Source organism: Hipposideros armiger, unplaced genomic scaffold (genome assembly GCF_001890085.2).
Source record: "Hipposideros armiger isolate ML-2016 unplaced genomic scaffold, ASM189008v1 scaffold_39, whole genome shotgun sequence".
Taxonomy (NCBI): Eukaryota; Metazoa; Chordata; class Mammalia; order Chiroptera; family Hipposideridae; genus Hipposideros; species Hipposideros armiger.
The window spans coordinates 2,091,005-2,110,493 of record NW_017731389.1 but is presented as its reverse complement, the minus strand read 5'-3'; the positions used below and the strand labels follow the sequence as shown (position 1 = coordinate 2,110,493).

At 37.3% G+C, this 19,489-nt stretch overlaps 1 protein-coding gene across 3 annotated transcripts in view; it reads right to left on the bottom strand.

The window, feature by feature from the left end:
* Positions 1–17,593, bottom strand: part of RTKN2 (rhotekin 2) — a 66,770-nt gene extending 49,177 nt beyond the window's left edge. Inside the window, exons 1-2 of one of the 3 annotated variants that reach the window (XM_019638433.1) lie at positions 17,286–17,593; positions 11,022–11,218 (exon numbers count right to left, since the gene is read on the bottom strand). In XM_019638433.1, coding sequence (XP_019493978.1) covers positions 11,022–11,218; positions 17,286–17,345 — 257 coding nt within the window. In that variant the 5' untranslated portion in view covers positions 17,346–17,593. Of the gene's footprint in view, positions 1–11,021; positions 11,219–16,977; positions 17,046–17,285 lie in introns of those variants that run through there. The other 2 variants (XM_019638434.1, XM_019638435.1) reach the window with 2 other exon arrangements.
* Between the last annotated feature and the right edge of the window lie 1,896 nt (positions 17,594–19,489).

Below are 19,489 nucleotides of genomic sequence, written 5' to 3'. Positions count from 1 at the left end.
ATGGTAAGATAGAAACTTTTCATCTGAATACTGTTTGATTTCTAAGAGGGCTTTTAGAGAAGGACGGAGTGGGAGTTTGAAGTGTATCTAACTGATTTTCAGAAGAGTATACCACCACCTCATTGCATTTCAGTAGGCTTGTTAAAAAGACTGCATCTATTCAGTATCATGTGTCCAAATTTGAAAATAAAATATATCAGCCAACTTCTCTTTGGACCCTCTTACTGGATTAAGCACATAAGTATTATAGGTGAAATATATTCCAAATAAACTAAAATAATTTATTAATGTACTTAAGTTGGTAAGCTTATATTGAACATAATATAGTATTTACAGACCCGCATACTAGGTATAACTAGAGTAATGTAGTAGACTTAAAGACACAAGTTCTCAGAATCCTATCTAATTATTGTACTTTATGGTCACACTGGTATTTAAGTTAAAATATAGAATTGACTCTGTGAAAAATAAAGGTGCTCATTGATTACTTCACAATGTTTCATTGAATCACACATTTTATACTTTTTACTTTGTCATGTTGGAGAACATTTGCTTGCTTATTAGTTCATTATAGAGTGAAAAAGTCTATTGAATAGTCTGCTACATTTTGGTGAAAATAATATATTGACAGGCCCACTAGAAATCAAACACAAATCTCAATTTCCACAAATTGGAACAAGAAATACAATATAAATGCAGTTGGTTGGCATTTGTAAGTCATATTTCTGAAAACACCTTCTATATGAGCAATGTATAATATAAATTTTTAAAATACTTATTTCAGTGAAAAAATACAAGAAAACTCTAATATGGTAAGTAACTTGAGTATTATGGAGTAGGTCATAGATTATGCTAAAGTTGAGATCCATTAGGTATTACTAAATTGGATTAAACTTGAGGCTTTGGCAGGCAAGTGATATTCTAAAATACCAGAATCACCAAAAGCAAACTTGCTGAATATTTACCAAAAAGAAAAAAATGTTCCCCTCCCTACTATTCAATCACCTTGCAGAGTATAGCTTTCTTCCCTGTAATTACAAATTGCATAGGCATTTCCAGGACCAGTCAACAAACTTATTATATATAAATATTATTAAACGATAATATAAATTCAATTAGCCATATAATCTTACAGAATAATTAAGTTTGTCTTTAAAACAGTGAGAGATGAAATGAAGTAATTTAGCCTCATTTTTCTGGAGCTTAAATTATTTTCAATTCAAATAACTCCTCAAACTGTTATTTAGGGTGCTAAAATGTGATGTTTCCTAATTAATCCAAATTGACAATAAAATTGTTAAACATTATCTGCTTAATAATGTGCTACTGTAGCTAATAGTTTGCTACAGTTAAATAAATACTTGTTTGAAAATTTGCAATGTTAATGCCAATTCTAAATGTTACAATTAGAGAGCCAGCCTGAGGAAAAAACAAATAACCAGAAAATTATCCAAACAAAAGCACAGCTAAACAATAGTGTTATCTTATTCTTATGAACCCAGGTTGGAGTATTATTTTGGTGAGGCCTGTAAATAATTAAAAAAAAAAAACAGATAAAAATATAAAAGACAAACTTAACTTTATTACTTATATTACTGCCTGTAGGTAAATAAAATGTCCAACAGAGGGTGCCAATCAGCCACCATGTTGCTCAAAAATCTGTATTAAAACTGACTGAGTAAATACAGATTACCCTATTTTATATTGTTCCATATGGGAATGTAAAATAGCATTTCTTTGCCAAAATGAACACACTATGATGAGAAACAGCACAATGATGAAAGTATTTTATATTTTCTTAATGAAGTACTAAAAGAATTCTAAATGGAATTCTATTATTTGAAAGCAGGTTATAAAATCCTTCACCTCTAATGCAAATCAGTGAAAACTGTAACGCTCAGAAATGCTTAACATGGAATTTTAAACCATTCTAAAACTATGTGGTATAAAATTAATACTTTCATAAGTATCTTAAATTCAGTTTTCTATTTCAAATCTTGATATAAATGCTTTTCAACAGACACTAAATTATATAAAGTTTAAAAAATAAAATCAGGAATGTCTGTCATTAATATATACCATGTTTTATTGTAGAAATACCAGTATACAATTTTCACCTGCAACTTACACTTTTTTCTTTTTTTTTAAGTTATAGTATATAGGAAATAAACTAGGCAACTGGAGTATAAGAAACTAATTATTATGGCATTATTAAAATCAAAATTATTTTAAATGACACATATAATTAGGTTATATAAGTGACTTTGACTAGCACTGTTTTTACAAAGCCAAATAAAGTATTTCAGAAGTTAAGACAAGAGACAGGTTGGCAGGTTGGAGTAAGGGGAGAATATCATCGCTAAAATGTAAGCTCTGTAAGCTTAGGGCTTTGTTTTGTTCACTGCTGAATCACCAGTGCCTGCTATATAGCTCAGTACATTCTAAGGAGCTCAATAAATGTTTAGTAAATATTATATGAAATAAAATAGGATATGGTCATTTTGATGGAGCAGACACTAGATTTAGTAGATTTATACTAAAGTCTTAGGGTTGAATCTTACCCATCAATAACTAGATATGTTGAAGAGTTGCTGTTAACCTCTTAGCCTCAGCATCCTCATATCTACTGAATGAAACAATATTTTATATGTATTCAGTCGTTCTTTAACCCTCTGATGGGCACAACTGATCTCACAGATTCATTGCACACAAATTTTCAAGTATCTAACGGTTAACTTAAGTATCATGACTCATCGCTTCCGTATCTTCCTCCTCTACCATAACCTATCGCCAATCATGTTTGTGACTTAGTACAATAAAGACGTATTTCATAGTGGCATCTTTGTGTGCAATGAATCTGTGAGAATCTGACGGAGGGTTAAAATGTTACACAAGGGCCAGCCGAGTGGCGCATTGGTTAATAGCTGGCTTGGGACGCCAGCTCTGTGCAGCAAGGCCCCAGTTTGAATCCCACATGAGGGCCACTGACACTGCCCTCTACAGCTAAGATGGTGAACAACGGCTCGACCTGGAGCTGGGCTGCCGTTGAGTCGCTGGCAACGGCGTAGGTTGCAGCCCCTGCTGCAGTGGGCTGCCACAAGCTACCGTGTGTGGCCATCAGCCAGCGTGAGCAGCCGGCAGCCAGTGTGAGCTGCCTAGAGCCGCCATGAGTGGCCGTCCAGAGGCTGGTGGCCGATCTGCCTCACCCGGGAAGAACACAATGATGGTATCAACATGGGCCAGTGAAGTAACGTCCTCCACAACGAGACTGAAGAACAAAAGGACAGCAACTTGTCTGTTCCCCTTCCCCGATTCCCCAACACTGTTTCCCTCCCCCAACTCCCCAATTAAAAAAAAAATGTTACACAAATACAAGCATTACTTTGGGAGTATTGATATTTTTGGCCTTAGTATTTAACTTGGAGCTTATGTGAAAGAGGCACTAAAATATCTGTTAAAGTGATCAGAGTATGACTTCCTAGTTCCTGTAAGATAATGGTAGTCACCTAAATCGGAATCTCTTCAGCCATCGTACAAAAGCTTTCAGATCAACAAGCAAGGCAAATAAAATTACCTATAGCCCATACCATAGCAGAGTTAGGAAACAGAGACCACTACAAACTTTATTTTACACATAAGTAAGAAAATTAATCAAACCATCAAAGCCAACTCCTGGAGGCCTTACCCAAGTAAAGAGTCACTGCAAAACACAGTATCAACTGTGATCTCCCTAGAAGAAAAAAGAATGGATATAAGACCTGGTGGATACAACAGCACTGGTTTCTGGGTAGTTGAAATGAAGGGGCTCTAAAAGAATTCTAGTTCAGAAGTTGTTAGTCTTGTAGAGAAGAGTGACACACAATGGAGAAGGTATCCTTTGAAAGTTTCGTCATGAAAAAAAAAAAAAAAGAAGAAGGAGAAGAGGCAATTGAAATTAAAAACCCCAAGAAACAAACCAGTATCAAAGAATCAGAAAATCAACCAACCAATCAACCAACATTCCAAAGGCACCATTTATTAAAAGAAGTTGTTCTACATAGTTCCACTTACAGAAAACACTCTTGAACTAAGAAACCAAATAAGCCCTTCTACCCACCCTCCCCATCAGTTGGCCCAGAAAAATCCCACATCCTATATATTTCATTAAGGACCAAAAAAGGACCCAAATAGCCATACAAAGCTATTACAAAATGAAATTTGAGAGAATCAAAATGCTTCAGCTGAAAAAATTACTCCACCAACCACTCTCCAAAAAAATAAAATAACAAAAACTATAACATGATACTCCAAAATGAATTATGTACAGTTAAATAAGCTATTGCAAATATGGAAAGAAACTGGGAATCTCAAATCTAAAACCTCAGACTAGTAAAGGACAAACAGGTAAATATGCAGAAAGAAAAAAAAAATGAAAGACCCAGGAAAGAAATTAGAAGAAAAAATACAAAATCATTTCTGAAATGAAAATACAAAGTGCCCAACGACAAAGAGATAAAACTGAAAGTACACTAAAAGGCATAGTAAGTGTGAATGAAAAACAAAACAAAAATGTAGTAAAAAGCTTAAAAACATTAAAGAGAAAGTGACAGGCATAGAAGACAGGCAAAGAAATCAAACTTTTGTGCAATTGGAGTCCTTAAATAGGAAAAAACAAAATAATGAGATAAAATTTATGCTTTATTCTGGAGGCTTTAACTCCAGAGAAACTTTCTAAAAATAAAAGAATTGAACCTACCTATTGAGAGGGTCCTAACTGAGCCAAAATGCTCAACCTTAGATATATCCCAGTAAAATTCTCAGACTTTAAGATAAAGGAATCTATTTTCAGCCTCCAGACAAAAAAACTAAGTCATTTACAAAGGAAAAATAATTAGACATTATATTTATTAATAACAAGACAACAATGGAGCAGTTTTCAAGAAACTCAAGGAAAGAAAGTGTTTGCCAAGAATTTTGCACCCAGCCAAGCTGCCCTTTAAGTACACTAAAGAAAAATACCGTATTTGCCGGCGTATAAGACAACTGGGTGTATAAGACGACCCCCTAACATTTCCACTCAAAATACAGAGTTTGTTATATGGTCGGCTGTGTGCGATTTTGCGAGTGTGGTAAAATCGCATAACAGCCGAGCATACACCCAGCAGCGCTGCTGATGCCTGAACAGTATGTGGAATGAAGTGGGCGGGCATCGGGAGGCCACTATGGCACGGGGCAAGCACTATGGGCAGTCTATCTGAAGTGTACCTGGCGTATAAGACGACCCCCCACTTGGAGGCATATTTTTCAGGGCCAAAAAATCGTCTTATACGCCGGCAAATACGGTACTTTAAACGTGCAAGAATGTGAAGAAAACTACTTATGTTGAAGAATCCACTAGCTCATGTGAGCTTTCCCCAAACAAGAGATGATTTTGGAAGGTACAACAAAGGACATATAGCAAACATTATACATATTTAATTGCAGATCAAAGACTTAAACAAAGGTGGTGATACAATTCATATGTAAATATGATCCACTCCACCAAAGGAGAAATAAGAAATGATCATTTTCTGAATAGAATCACCAAGGAAACTGATGGTGCAGCACAAAAGAGGTCTTGGTAAGTGGAAATGAAAGACAGGGCACATCAGTATACGCAAAGGCACTAGAGGCAAGAAAATTCAAGCACTGTTTTGGGGATACAGATCTACAATAGCATTTGGCTGAAATAAATTTGTAAAATAGAAATTCGAGAGATGAGGCTGAAAGTGTTTGAAATCAGACCACAATGATCCTGGAATGCAATGCCTATCTAAGGAATTTTAGTAAATGGAAACCATTAGCTGTTTCTTAAGAAGTGAACTGACATAAGCAGTCTTTTAAGTAGATGTATCTGGTTATAATAAGCAGGGAAAAGTTGGGGAGATAGTCTAGGTTACCAGTCAAAAGACTAGCAAATTGATGGACTGCTGTAACTAAGCAATCCTATCATCTAAACTGAGGTGGTCAGTTGTCTCTATTCCACCCCTCACCCTAACTATCTCCTGTTAGATATCTAGAAACCTAAATCTAGAAAGCTTTTTGTATCTCACTTTCTCGACTCACCCTGACTATTGTGAATTGTACACAAACCTGGGTATTTTTTGTATATTTAGACATCAAAAATAGGTGGCATATCAGAAGGTGTTTCATAACTTCACACAATTTAGGACAACAAAGCTTTTGTTATATAATTAGAACATTATGATAACAGAGCATTTAACAGTTACCGATATTCCCAGATATGTGTGTGTGTGTTGTTGTTTTTTTAAAAAAGAACAAATGATATGACTATATCTATCATTGATTTCTCAGTGGGGATTCCTCAAGTTAGCCGCAGAATGACTATTTTCTCAATTTTTGCAAGAATGGGGCAAAACTAGCACTATTCTAGAAATATGGAAATTAAGTCACTGTTTACAATGCGTGGCTTGGGGCATTAAGGGCTTAATTCTTGCCTGAAGCCCTGGTTTTAAAAAGCTGTAAAATGAAGTAAGATTATTTGCTTACTTTAATACATTCATAATAAATTGATAAATAACTGAAACTGTTTGCAGAATGGTTGTTTTTGTATAAAGACCACCTTGAGTGGAAAATCTATTATTAAAGCCCAAAACTCAAGCACTATTTTTTATCTCAATTCTCTCATCAAATTATTTACTCAATCATTTCTATGTCTGCCTATTCCTTAATAATTCCCCTAAAACTTGGTTATTTAAATCATTTTGTCTAATCATCCTTTCAACAATCTACTACCAGATAACCCACCCATACACCCCTTTTATCATGTCTCTTTTTTGCTGAAAATAAAATAAAAGATAAACAATGAAATAAATGTAAAGCCCTATAATAACTCACCAGGGCAGCCTGAGGTAGTACAAAATACATGAACTTCTTTTTGGCGGGTGAGGGGTACTCAGGCTTTTAAGTCATCTGGGTTTACATCCTAGCCACCCCCTAGTCAGTGTGTGCTCTTCGAAATGCTATGCTAAGTTCCAGTGCTTAGGTCTTGAAAAAAGATGTTTATACCTCTCTCTCAGTTTGTAATAAATTTGTGAACACCTTAGCACAATATCTGCCGCCCCTTTCCTTTTCAACTGTGCCTTGATCTTCATCTCAGCCAAACACATCTCTTCACTGCGCTTGAATCATTCATGCTCATCTTCCACCCTCAGCTTTTATTTTGCTATTTTCCTTTCTTGGAATGCTGCTTTCTCCTACTCATCTCTATCATCTTTCATGATCTAGAAGATTCAGATCCAACTCTTCCATTACTCCTTCCTCAGTTCTACCATTTCATACTGATTTAATTCTCCTTTGAAAAGTCTACATGTATTATCTGTATTCGTTTTTTTGACATTTTATCATAAAATTTTAGAGAAGGTAGGCTAGCTGTAGGCAGTAGACTCATTAAAATGCTGTTTTAATTCTGGTAGCATTGCAAAAACAGAGCATTTTTCTTATCTTAAAGATTATCAAAGCCAAGATAAGGAACAGACTTGCTAAGTCTCTAGAATATATGATTGCTGAATATACATATATTCTCATATTTTGATAAATTGTGTTTTTTTAATTTGGATATACTAGCACAGTGCTTAGTAAGTGTTCTACAAGTAGTAGATATTTGGTAATTATTTGACTGACTGATCAAATGAGATAATTTACATAACTTTCTTCAAGGAACTAAAAAAACTATCACAAGATTCTCATTAATCTTTAGATCATTTTTATATAATAAGAAAACAAGTACTATAATTTCCAGTTACATTCAATCCGTGAACTCATGTTGTTTCTGCATATAACAAAATGAAGTTATAAACAAAAGAATTCATGCGGAATACTCAGGTTTTTTTGAAGAAATAGAAATCATTCAATAATTAAAGGAGACAATGTTTTTACATGAACGATGAAAAAATATAAATGTGTATAGCATGAAAGTTATTTTCATCTATCAAAGATAATCAGTAAAGAAACTGAAAATCATATATATTTTCAGTTGAGAATCCTAGATATTTTTTCTAGTTTTGTTATATAAATCCAACAGGGATTCAGATTATGTAACATTTTTTTTTATAAATCAGCAACTTCAGAATAGTCATACTGCCAAATTAAGGAAATGGCCAACTCACAATTCATTTTACAGCAGTACCTCCCTACTCCGTGGTTTCACTTTCCACGGTTTCAGTTACCCACGGTCAACTGCGGTCCAAAAATATTAAATGGAAAATTCCAGAAATAAACAATTCATAAGTTTTAAATTACATGCATTTCTGAGTAGCGTGATAAAATCTCGTACTGTCCCACCTGAGATGTGAATCATCCCTGTATACATCATCTGCCATTAGTCACTTAGTAGCTATATTGGTTATCAAATCGGCTGTTGTGGTATCACAGTGCTTGTGTTCAACTAACCTTTATTTTACTTAATGACCCCAAAGCACAAGAAGAGTGATGCTGGCAAGTCAGATATGCCAAAGAAAAGCTGTAAAGTGCTTCCTTTTAGTGAAAAGCTGAAGCTTCTTGACTCAATAGTAAAGAAAATATAGTGTATGCTGAGGTTACTAAGAACAAATCTTCTATCCATGAAATTGTGAAGAAGGAAAAAGAAATGCATGATAGTTTTTCTGTTGCATCTCAAACTGCAAAAGTTACAGCCACAGTGCATGGTAAGTGCTTAGTTGCGATGGAAAAGGCATTACATTAGTGGGTAGAAGAAATGAACAGAAAACGTGTTCTGATTGAGGGTAACATTGTCCAAGAAAGCACTGAGCCTATAAAAGGAATTCGGCAAGGGAATCCCCTGAAACAAAGGACACCAAGCCATTTACTGCAAGTTAAGGGATGGTTACACAGATTCAGGAACAGCTTTGGACTGAAAAATATTAAATTACTGGAGAGGCTGTGTCTGTTAATGAAGAAACTTGCTGCCCCATTTCAGGCAGAATTGAAGAAGTTAATTAGGGTACTATCCGTGGTTTCAGCCATCCACTGGGGGTCTTAGAATATATCCCTAATGATAAAGGGGGTCTACTGTAAATATTTAAAGAACAGAAATATAGAGGACAGATCTGATTCTCAGAGGAATATTCCATAAAACTGTGAGAGATGATACAACATTGTTTAGTCTTATACTGTCCTTAAACCAGTGTTTCTTAAACTTTTCCACTGAAATAGCCCCCCTTGACAAAATGCCCTTATAAAGGCTAGGGAGAAGGAACATATATTCCCATGAGTAGAATAACCCAAAACTATGCCACAATTCTAAATTTCTCATTCTTTAAATTAAAAATTCATGCTATAAGAAGATATGTCATATTTATGCTACGGCTTTGCATATCTCCTAACACATACGATAATTCTGTACTCTCAGTGACTCATCTGACCTAGTTTGAGAAGCACTGACTTAAACCGATGTATGTCTATCTGAAAAATATTTTCCTAGATTATGATACTAGGATAATTTCATTTTATAATGCCAGGGATAAATAATAAGAAGAATTATTTGAGGGTCGGCCGAGTGGCACATTGGTTAAGAGTTGCCTTGAGACACCAGCTCTGAACAGCAGGGCCCCGGTTCAGATCCCACATGAGGGCCAGTGATGCTGTGCCCTCTACAGCTAAGATGGTGAACAACAGCTCGACCTGGAGCTGGGCTGCTGTGAGTCACTGGTGACGGCACAGGCTGCAGAAAAGCTGCAGTGGGCTGCCATGAGCGGCCGTCCAGTGGCCGGTGACTGATCTGCCTCACCCAGGAAGAGTGCAATGATAAAAATACCAACATGGGCCAGTGAAGCGACGTCCTCCACTACTAGACTGAAGAACAAAAGGACAGCAACTTGTCTGTTCCCCTCCCCCAATTCCCCAATAAAGTCTTAAAAAAAAAAAATTATTTGACAGGTGTTGAGCACTAATTATGCAAAAAGCATTACAATAGTTTTTACATATATAATCTTAATTTTCAAAATGTAAACATTGTCATGCCAACTTTAATGAAGAAAATGAAGCACAGAGAGATTACATAGCTATCCCAGGGAAATGCAGCTAACAAATATTAGCTACGTTGTATACAAGGCTTTATTACTTCACAGTCACATCAATATTTTATTTTTACAGAAATCTCTTTCTCTGACCTGTGTTTTTACCTTAGTTTTCAAGAATTTAACAGCACTGTGAATAGCCCAAAGGCCACTAATGTCTAAAAAGAAACGTTTTACTAATGCTAGAGCTTTAAGACTGATCAACAACAGGTGATATATGACTATTTATATGTTTAAAAAACAACAACATCTAGCCACTAAGTTGAGTCAATTCTTAAGTTCAAATAAGACTTGGCATTGTAAGTAGCATAGGATGTACATATCACACACAAATCCCAGACCTGATCCAAAAGGGCAGTTTGGAGTGACAGAACAAGAACCAGAAGTTCCTTAGCAAATCCCAAGTAACCTTTCATTAGCTTCTATCACTAGCTAGTTACATGTCCTTGAGTAAATTGCTTGCCTCTCTAGGATTTACATTCTCCATATGAAAAGGATGTAGTGGATTTTTAAGTTCCCCTCCATTCAAAAGATTTTATATCTTTTCAATTTTGCTGTCCACTCATTTCAATTTCTATACCTAAGTTGCCATTACACTTAGCAAGTACCTTCTTTATTAGCATACTTTTCAACAGTTAGTTTTTTTTCTTTAATTTACATTTCTTTATATTCAACTATGAGTCTCAGTCTTTCTTTTTAAAATATTGTCAGTTCTTGCTTCTTAACTATTTAATTTAGAATCTGGAAGTATTAAACACAACAAAACTGCCCAGTGAAAAATGCTGCCTTAAAATAATAAGTTTATTCTGAGCGCCACTGTCAAAATGTTTATGTTATCAGAGGGTACTTCAGTTTATTTTTAAAAGCTTTGGTGATTTGACAATTGACGTTAAGGTTAAATTATATAATGTTTTTAATTCAAATATTTAAGTACATTAAAAGCTATAGGTAAACTATGCCACTAACCATCTTCCAGTTTGATCTGCAGCCTGTTCTTCTAATTTCTGTAGTTCCGATGTGTAAGCCATTATTCGAGCATTGCACACCATGAGATTCTTTACTGCACGTAAAATTTGGTCTTTCTGAGTGCTCAGAGAAAGGAGTTTCCATATTCCTTGTCGCATTCGAATTTCTAAATCTATTTTTTCTTGAATGCTGCAGTCCTTAAAAAAAAGAGAGAAAAACATTTTTAAAAGATAGTAAAAATCCAAAACTGTAACATTTCTTTTTATCCCTAATAGATGGCGGTGTATTAGATATCACTGTAATTTTATACCATATTGGGAAAGTGGCAAAGTTTTAATGTATGATAGTATAAAAATATAGCTATTTTAAAAAGCTTTTTGCAAAACCTTCATTTCTGGCTTTATTAGGAAGTCTTTATAATCTGCTGGACAAACAGAATAGAAACAAAGGTGAGAAACATTACATAGTCTTACTGTAATGTTACAAGATTGAATAGTATCTCCCAAATATTCCTGTCCTCCCAGAACCTCCGAATATGACCTTATTTGGCTATCAGGTTTTACAGATGTAATTAGTTGAGACCTGTGGCATGGGCCCTAAACCCAGGAACTGGTGCCCTTGTAGGAAGGTCATGTGAAGACACAGAGCGAGAACTCCATGTGGAGATGGAGGCAGAGACTGGAGTAATGAGACTATAAGCCGAGGGACACCAAGGATTGCCAACAACCACCAGAAGCTGGAAAAGGCCAGGAAGGAGCTTCCCTAGGACCTTCCGTGGAAGCACGGCCCTGCAAATACCTTAACTTCAGATTTCTGGCCTCCAGAACGAGGAGACATACATTTCTGCTGTGTTAAGCTACTCAGTTCTGGTAATTTGTTATGGTAGCCTCTGAAAACTAATACAATAATATAATAACTAATGTGAACAATATAGCACATGTACATCTTATTTAAGTTGTATTGTGGAATGGCAAGATGTGGTTGATGACACCAAATTAACCAAGGAAAAACTTTCTAAAATAGCCGATGCTGAATAAAGAAACTAAGGTTTAGCATCAGGAAGGTAGCAATGTAAAGCAATGGTAAGCAATGTAAATAAAATCTCAGAAGCAACAGAGTAAAAACAAAAACACTGGCTTAGAAAATGTGAGAAGGTTTAGTTACCTGAAACAGAGATTTAAAACATAGTTTTGGATATATTTTAGTTTTAAGCGTCAAAATGAAACTACTAAATCATTTAGTTCTGAAAGTTTTTTATTCCATAAAATGATATTGTAATGGCCTGACTCTATATACTAGTTTTGTATGTAACACTAAAATTCTGTAAACTGAAATGTACTGTTCTGATTTAATTTACAGTGGTTTTTAAAAAAGTTTAAGTCATCAGATACTATACTATAGTGTCTATTTTTAAAATAAAGTGACCATCCTTCTTTCTGTGGTTAAAAACATGAATGTTGTAATTTACCTTTTTTTTGTTTGTTTTTTAAAGGTTTTTTATTGTTTGTTTTTTTATTGGGGCATTGGAGAAGGGGAACAGTGTTGGGGAATTGGGGAAGGGGAACAGCCAAGTTGTTGTCCTTCAGTCTTAGTTGTGGAGGGCACGGCTAGCTCAGCTCCAAGTCCAGTAGCCATCTGGCTGCCCGATTGCAGCTCAGCAGCTCAGCAGCTCGCGGCCGCTCAGCTCAAGGTGCCATGTTCAATCTTAGTTGTGGGTGGGCATAGCCCACCATTCCATGCGGGAGTCGAACTGGCAACCTTGTTGTTAGGAGCACGTGCTCTCACCAGCTGAGCCATCCTGCCACCTGTTGGCAGCTCAGTGGCAGCTCAGCTCAGGCACAGCATCACTGGACCATGTGAGAATCGAACCGGCGACCCTGTTGTTCAGAGCTCATGCTCTTAACCAACTGAGCGACTTGGCTGGCCCCTAATTTACCTTTTATTTGAATCAGAATCTATATAAAAATGTGAATGGAATCTAGTAACAAAAGTTTTGTCATTAAAAAGACAATTTTTTCAAAAAGAAAATCACAAAGTTAGGACAGCAATAGTGTATAAAGATTACTCAAAAAGAGAAACTGCAGTAGGTGATTTAACTTGACTATCTAAATTAAATATACTAGTTGAATGAAGAAAACATATCTGTTTAATTACCTTCTGTAATTACATCATGTAATCACCATATAAAATCTCCTCTTGTAGTATAACTCAAAACTGGTGTACTATATAAATGCAGTCATTTGCTGGTTTTCCTTCTTTACACATGACTGAATTTCAACAACTCTATTTCATCGTTTTATGACTTGTCAGCCCCAAAGTAAATTCTTATTTAATGTAATTAATAATTAATTACAAGGATTATCCACGTGACCCATATATCTACAGGAATAAACTCTGGCAGCCTGGTTAGTATTGGAAGAGTGCACATACATAGCAACTTGAAGTTGGGATGAATAGCTTTACCCCACAACTCAAATATAAACAAATACCATCTGGTGCCATTAAATTCAATTTTGCTTTGTAAGTGCTACAGCGATGCAGCCAGTTGAACCAGTACAGTGGCTCTTAAAGCTGATGGTACATTTAGAATTACCTCAGGCAGATAGGAAGGGCCTTATAAAAGTACCTAAGTTTATGACCTACCACCACACAATTAGGATCTCTGGAGGAGGAGCCTGAGCTTTTTTTCTTTTTTTTCCCAAATTCCTCTGGTGATTCAATATTCAGCCAAAATAGAGAACTACTAACTGCTGGACTACTTAAAATTCCACAGCAATCTGGAAAGTTGCAACCACCTTAAAGAACCAGTAGATGGCCATAGCCACATTAAGGAATCAGTCTGGGCTTCCAGGGTTTCCATCTTGTAAATGAAGACTGCCTTCTCTTCATCATTTATTCATAAAGACTTTATAAAATTATAGAGGCTTGGGAAACAGCGGAGAAAAAAATGTAAAGTCAGGGTTTTTTTTAAACGTGTTTATAAGATTAAATATTCATTAAGGATAGAGTTACATCTAGCAAATATTAATATCAGGATTCTGTCCTTCAGAGCAGGAATCAGCAAACTATAGCCTGGCTGGTGCCTGGCTTTGTATATAAAGTTGTACTGGAGCACAGTCACGCCCATTTGTATTCAAGCTACAAATGCAGAGCTGTGCAATTTCAAAAGACTGTCTAGCCAGCAAAGCTGAAAATATTTACTATGTCCTTTTACAGAAATAATTTGCTGATCCCTAACCCAGCCATTTTAACATACATAGTAAACTACGGCTCTACCTACTCTATCTACAGTGAGTGGATGTGGATTTGGGAGGGCTACGTGTTAGCCAGTTTTGTCTTCTCCATGCAACTTCTTTCAGTGCACGTCTCTATTTTATATGCAGAGAAAACCTCTCTGGTCAAGCCATACTACTCTAGCTAAGAAAGGCTTAATGGAATCGAAAGACTTGTCTTTGGTTAATAAGGGGTGCAAAGTATGCTTAGGGTAGGAGTTGGTGTCTAGTGCTATCCACAACGAAAATAATGATCATGCAATTAGGGCACCCACTGAGCATTCAATTGATGCTTACTGACCTCAAAGAGGAAGAGAAAAGGGCTAAAATCTTCACTGCTGCTGCCTCGACCATCATGGCAGAGTCAAGACTGATTAGAACCCATGACAGAAGCATGTTTCCCTGTACCTATCCCTCTTAGAAGTGCCTGAATGCAAATCTCCAGGAAGAGAAGAGAATGGGAGGTGATCCATCCTCTTGCTATTTCTTCTTCAATTTTCAGAATAAGGGCTTGCTTGTATACATGGCAAACAGAGGCCCATGGCACTGTCCCAATCCTGTAGGTATTTAAAGTCAGGCTGATAAAATTAAACGGACAGGGCAAGGCTAAAAATGAAATAGGGAGATGACTTAAAAGTGAAAATCTAAATCATGTAGAAAACAGAAACAGTAGGATTTAGAAGCTAGAATAGCACAAAGGAAGTGCAAAGAAAATGGCCTTAGTGTCAGAATTAAGCACTGACTTAAAAAAAAAAAAAAAGTTGGGCTGCTGGTTAAGACAACTGTACTAATCCAGACAGAAACTATCATCCACTTAATGGAAATAGTTAAACCACGTTAGCTAAGAGACCAAGATGAAAAAGAAGATTGAACAAGGGTATATTCAGTATACATTCTTCTAAAAGAAATTGTGTGTGTTTTAAGAATTGTTCATGTACAGAATAAAATCTGGAAATTGTTAATAGTGGTCATGCTGGGAAATGGAATTGGAGAAAGAATTCTTAAATTTATGTTTCTATACACATTCATTTTTCTGCAATGAGCCTGTATTACTTCTCGAATTTTATTTGTATTAAGGTTTCAAAAGCTTAAACATTTGTAAGACAAGGTAGGTGGCTGCTCCAACTGCTCGGATGAATAAGACAAAAAGAGATAATAACAAAAACAGTCATCTCTCAAGCATGTTCTGAGAGCAAAATACCGTGCTAAGTACTTTAAAAAGGTCCTCGAATTCCAACAACTTTCTGGGATAGGCATTTTACCCATTCTGCAACTAAGAAAATGAGATTCAGAAAACACAGGTAACTTATTCAGGGTTGCACAATAAGCAGGTTTGGAGTTGACCTCAACCTGACTCCAAAGCCAATATTCTGTACTGTGAGTAGTCACAGATGATTTCAAGGTTTGAGGAGAGGTCTTACAACAGTGTATGACCACGTCAAAATGTTTGGTCCTATCCCTATTAGATGGCAGGCTCATTAGTATCAAAGGAAGTACACCAAATAAAAATTCAGTGTTAGTCAAATGTAAAATTCTCTTATTGACCTTCAATATTCCTGTTAGGTTGAAACCTATTACTATTTTGCAATTTTTCTCCAAGATTCAAACAGAAGGAATCCCACAACTAAATTATTTTAATTTCTTGCTGCCTGAGCAATCATTGAGTATTGTACATTCTCGCATGTAAATAATACAGCTCTTATGTATATGTATTTAAATATTTATCTTCATTCCATGTAGCTAAACTTCTTTCATAACCATGTCCTCTTGCCTATTTGGCATCATTCCTAAATATTACTGCTGCACAGAGCTCAATAAATGTACTTCTGTGGCTACACCAACAACCTATCTGATACGTGCAAGAACCTCAATAAATCGCCAGTTCACTAGAAATCAAGATTTCATTAACAATCAAGACAAAGTACATAACATAGGGCAGAAAAGAAGTACTTCACATCAAAATGTTTGAAACATTTGAACATGTCATCATAGAACAGCATAAATTACTGACAAAGACACTGGGCTCTTTTGCATAATGATTCTTAATGTTTTGCTTCATTTTTCCCAGTAGACTTGAAGCCTTCCTAACAATTTTGTATCCGCGGAGGTTTTTAAGGTTTCTAGAAAAGATAAAGGTTTCTAAGCAAAGACTTTACCAGGTTTCTAAACAAAGATAAGCTGGACCATACAAATGTGCTAACATTGTACCAATTTCGTCCTACAAAACTGGCAATTTCATACAGCTTAACCTAATTCAGAAGTAAGTTAAAGGGGGTGGAGATTAAAATGGAGGTGACGATCCAGCTTAATGACATCAGGATTTTCCTTTAAGACCTTAAAGTTCTGGTTAAGAGTGGAAAGGATAACACTTTAATAACTGATTTTGCCAAGAAACAATGTTGGTCTATTTTAGGAAAAAAAGGTTTCTAACACATTTTAGGTGACTTAATAGAAAACAGCGAACTTCTATCCAACTCAAAATGAATCCACAACCAAACCAACTTTTTCTAAAGTTCAAGAGTTGCAGTTTGCTTCTCCACCCCGCCCACATAAGTTTATGTCGTGTGCTGACATCGCTCCAACAATTGGGCTTTCCATCAATCTGGTAAAAGAAGCAAACTGCTTTCTGTTGGCCTCGGGTGGGCTTCTCGTAAGTCCTAGGGCTCCCGTTTACTCTACGTTACCTTCACTTTTAACTAGACGAGCGTCCAAACCTTGCGGGAGGAGGGCGGGCAGCGGACAGGTGCGCCCGGAACTGCGGCGCTCCGGCATCGCTTCCCAATTCCGGACCTGTTTCCTCCCCAAGAAATCAGGGGGCGGGGGTGTGTGAAGAGTTGCAAGCTCCATTCGACCCTCAAAAGTGCAGTCTCCTAGTCCTTCCCTTTGTGTCTGGCCACGGCTGAATACGAGATGCGGACGGAGTGAGGGCTTTCCCGACGACCAGACAAAACGACAGCTTGAGGACTTGAAGCCCGGCCCCCTCCTCACTCACCTGCTGTGCAGGATGCCCCGCCAGGTAGAGTTCGGGACCCCTTAGGGTCTGCCCCTCCATCTCCAGCGCTTCAGCTGAGACCGCCGCCACTCGGCCAAAGATAAGATTTGAAAAGCCCGCCCCTGTCTGGAGCAGCCGAGGACGCCAACCGTCCGGCCGTACCAAGTCTCGGCCGTACCAAGTCCGGCTGCAAGGGGAGGGGGTGCAGGGGGCTTCCGAACGGGCGCGCGCACGCGCAGTGGGCGCTCCCTGCGCCCCTCGCCTCCCCTGCCGGAAGTTTGCCGAGACTCGAGTTCTCAGTTCGCGCTGGGATGTGTGTGGGGAGCGGCACGCTGATTTAAGGCACTGATTGGGATGTGGGCGGGCCTGGAGCAGGAGTGGGCGGGGCTGTAGGGAAAAATGTCTGCCACTGAGCTCACCTGACCCAGCTCAGGGTTTAGGCTGGTGGTTTTCGAGGCACGCCCTTTGCATGGGGAGCCTTCTGCCTGCATCCCACTGGTGGCCTTCCAAAGCACTCGGAGGCCGCTGACTGAAGAGTGAAGTCGCTGGGCTCCAACAAACAGCTCATGAACACAAGTTGTCACTAAGAGCCCATGGCCTAGCTTCCAAAGAACCGAGTGACATTGTTTTCAGCGATCACTCACACAGCACAGAATTAGCTAGGGTCACTCAAATCACAGCCTTTTTTATTGATCAGACTGGTGAGACACCATGTCAGGCGTTTCACAGGATCTGTTCTTTTGCCCCCAAGGTTTTTTTTATTTCAGATGCCTCTTACCCAAGTAGTCTATTCTTTCTTGCAGAACACCTCTTTCCTTACTCTTTCCCCACCAACATGCATGATGACAGCAGAATGGGTTATATTCCCAGAACTCCATTTCTTGCTGTCCCTAAAGACCAAATACGAAGATTCTTTTTAATTAAATAGCTCTGTAATTAATCACAATGGGAAAGTATGGAATCTTTAAAAATTAAAATTGTAGTGCCAAAGATTTCAGGTCCTTGTAAGGTCCTTAAAATCCATTGTCTCTGGCATTTTCCTGACTGCCTCTTGAAAGGGAAATAGGATACCTCTTTGGCCTCTGACATTTTTTATCCAAAGGGAAGAATCTACCAAACCATCTCTCCCACCCTCATCTCATGGAATGCCTCGAACACTTTTTCCTCTATAAATAGGGCAACCATATTTTTCATTTGCCTGAGACAGCTCCCTGTTTGGATATGTGTCTCAGTTTCCCACCGATCTTGCACTTGTCCCATAGTGTATATTAAATTATATGGTCACATTATCCACAAAGACCTTTAAAAAGCAGTTGGTTTGAAGATGTACTTATAAAAATATAAGTGCCTTTCCTCTCCAATGGGTAATTTGCCTCTCTGAGACCCTTTGGACTAGGTGATAAAATAAGCTGTCCAGCAAAGAATGACCCTTCCCTTATATTAGGAATGGCCCATTTCCTTACCCACAACTATAAAATACGTAAAGCTCAAAATTACCAACACAGAGTTCACTTCATTCTCTCCAAACACAGATCTGTATTTCAGAGTCATTAGGTACCCTTCCCCTAGTGCACTCCTCTCTCTTACACTTACTATTCTGTAATAAAATTATCCCCTATTCAAGGTAAGCTGCATGAGGCTCCTATGGTACCTGACTCATAAAAGAAGTATACACAGGGAGCTCATCATCAGTTGTATGTTATTCTTCATATAACACACACAGCTCTCAGGCTCACATCAAAATACTTAACAAAATCATCATTTCATGGAAACAGGGGCAAGCCAACAACTTTTAAATTAGACACCAATGTAGGAATATTTGATGAGTAAATACTAGGTATATGTATCTGCAGATGCATTTATGTATAGTACTCAAAGAAAGAGATCTAGGAGAGGTCCTATTTAGTAATTAATTATCTGTAGATAATTACTAACCCTACTCTGTAGAAAAAGTGTTCGAGGCCTTCCATGAGGTGAGGGTGGGAGAGCTGGCTTGGTAGATTCTTCCCTTTGGATAAAAAATACTGATGTTCTACTTAACACAGTTGCTATTAAAGAACTTTCTCTTTGGAGAAGATATGAGGTGGTCCTATCTCTTTAGTATTCATCAAAGTATGTATCCAGGAAATCCTTAAGATATAACTATTACATGGTGATTAAAATACCTCAGAGTAGGAATGTTGTTTCCTTATTTATCCCTAGGA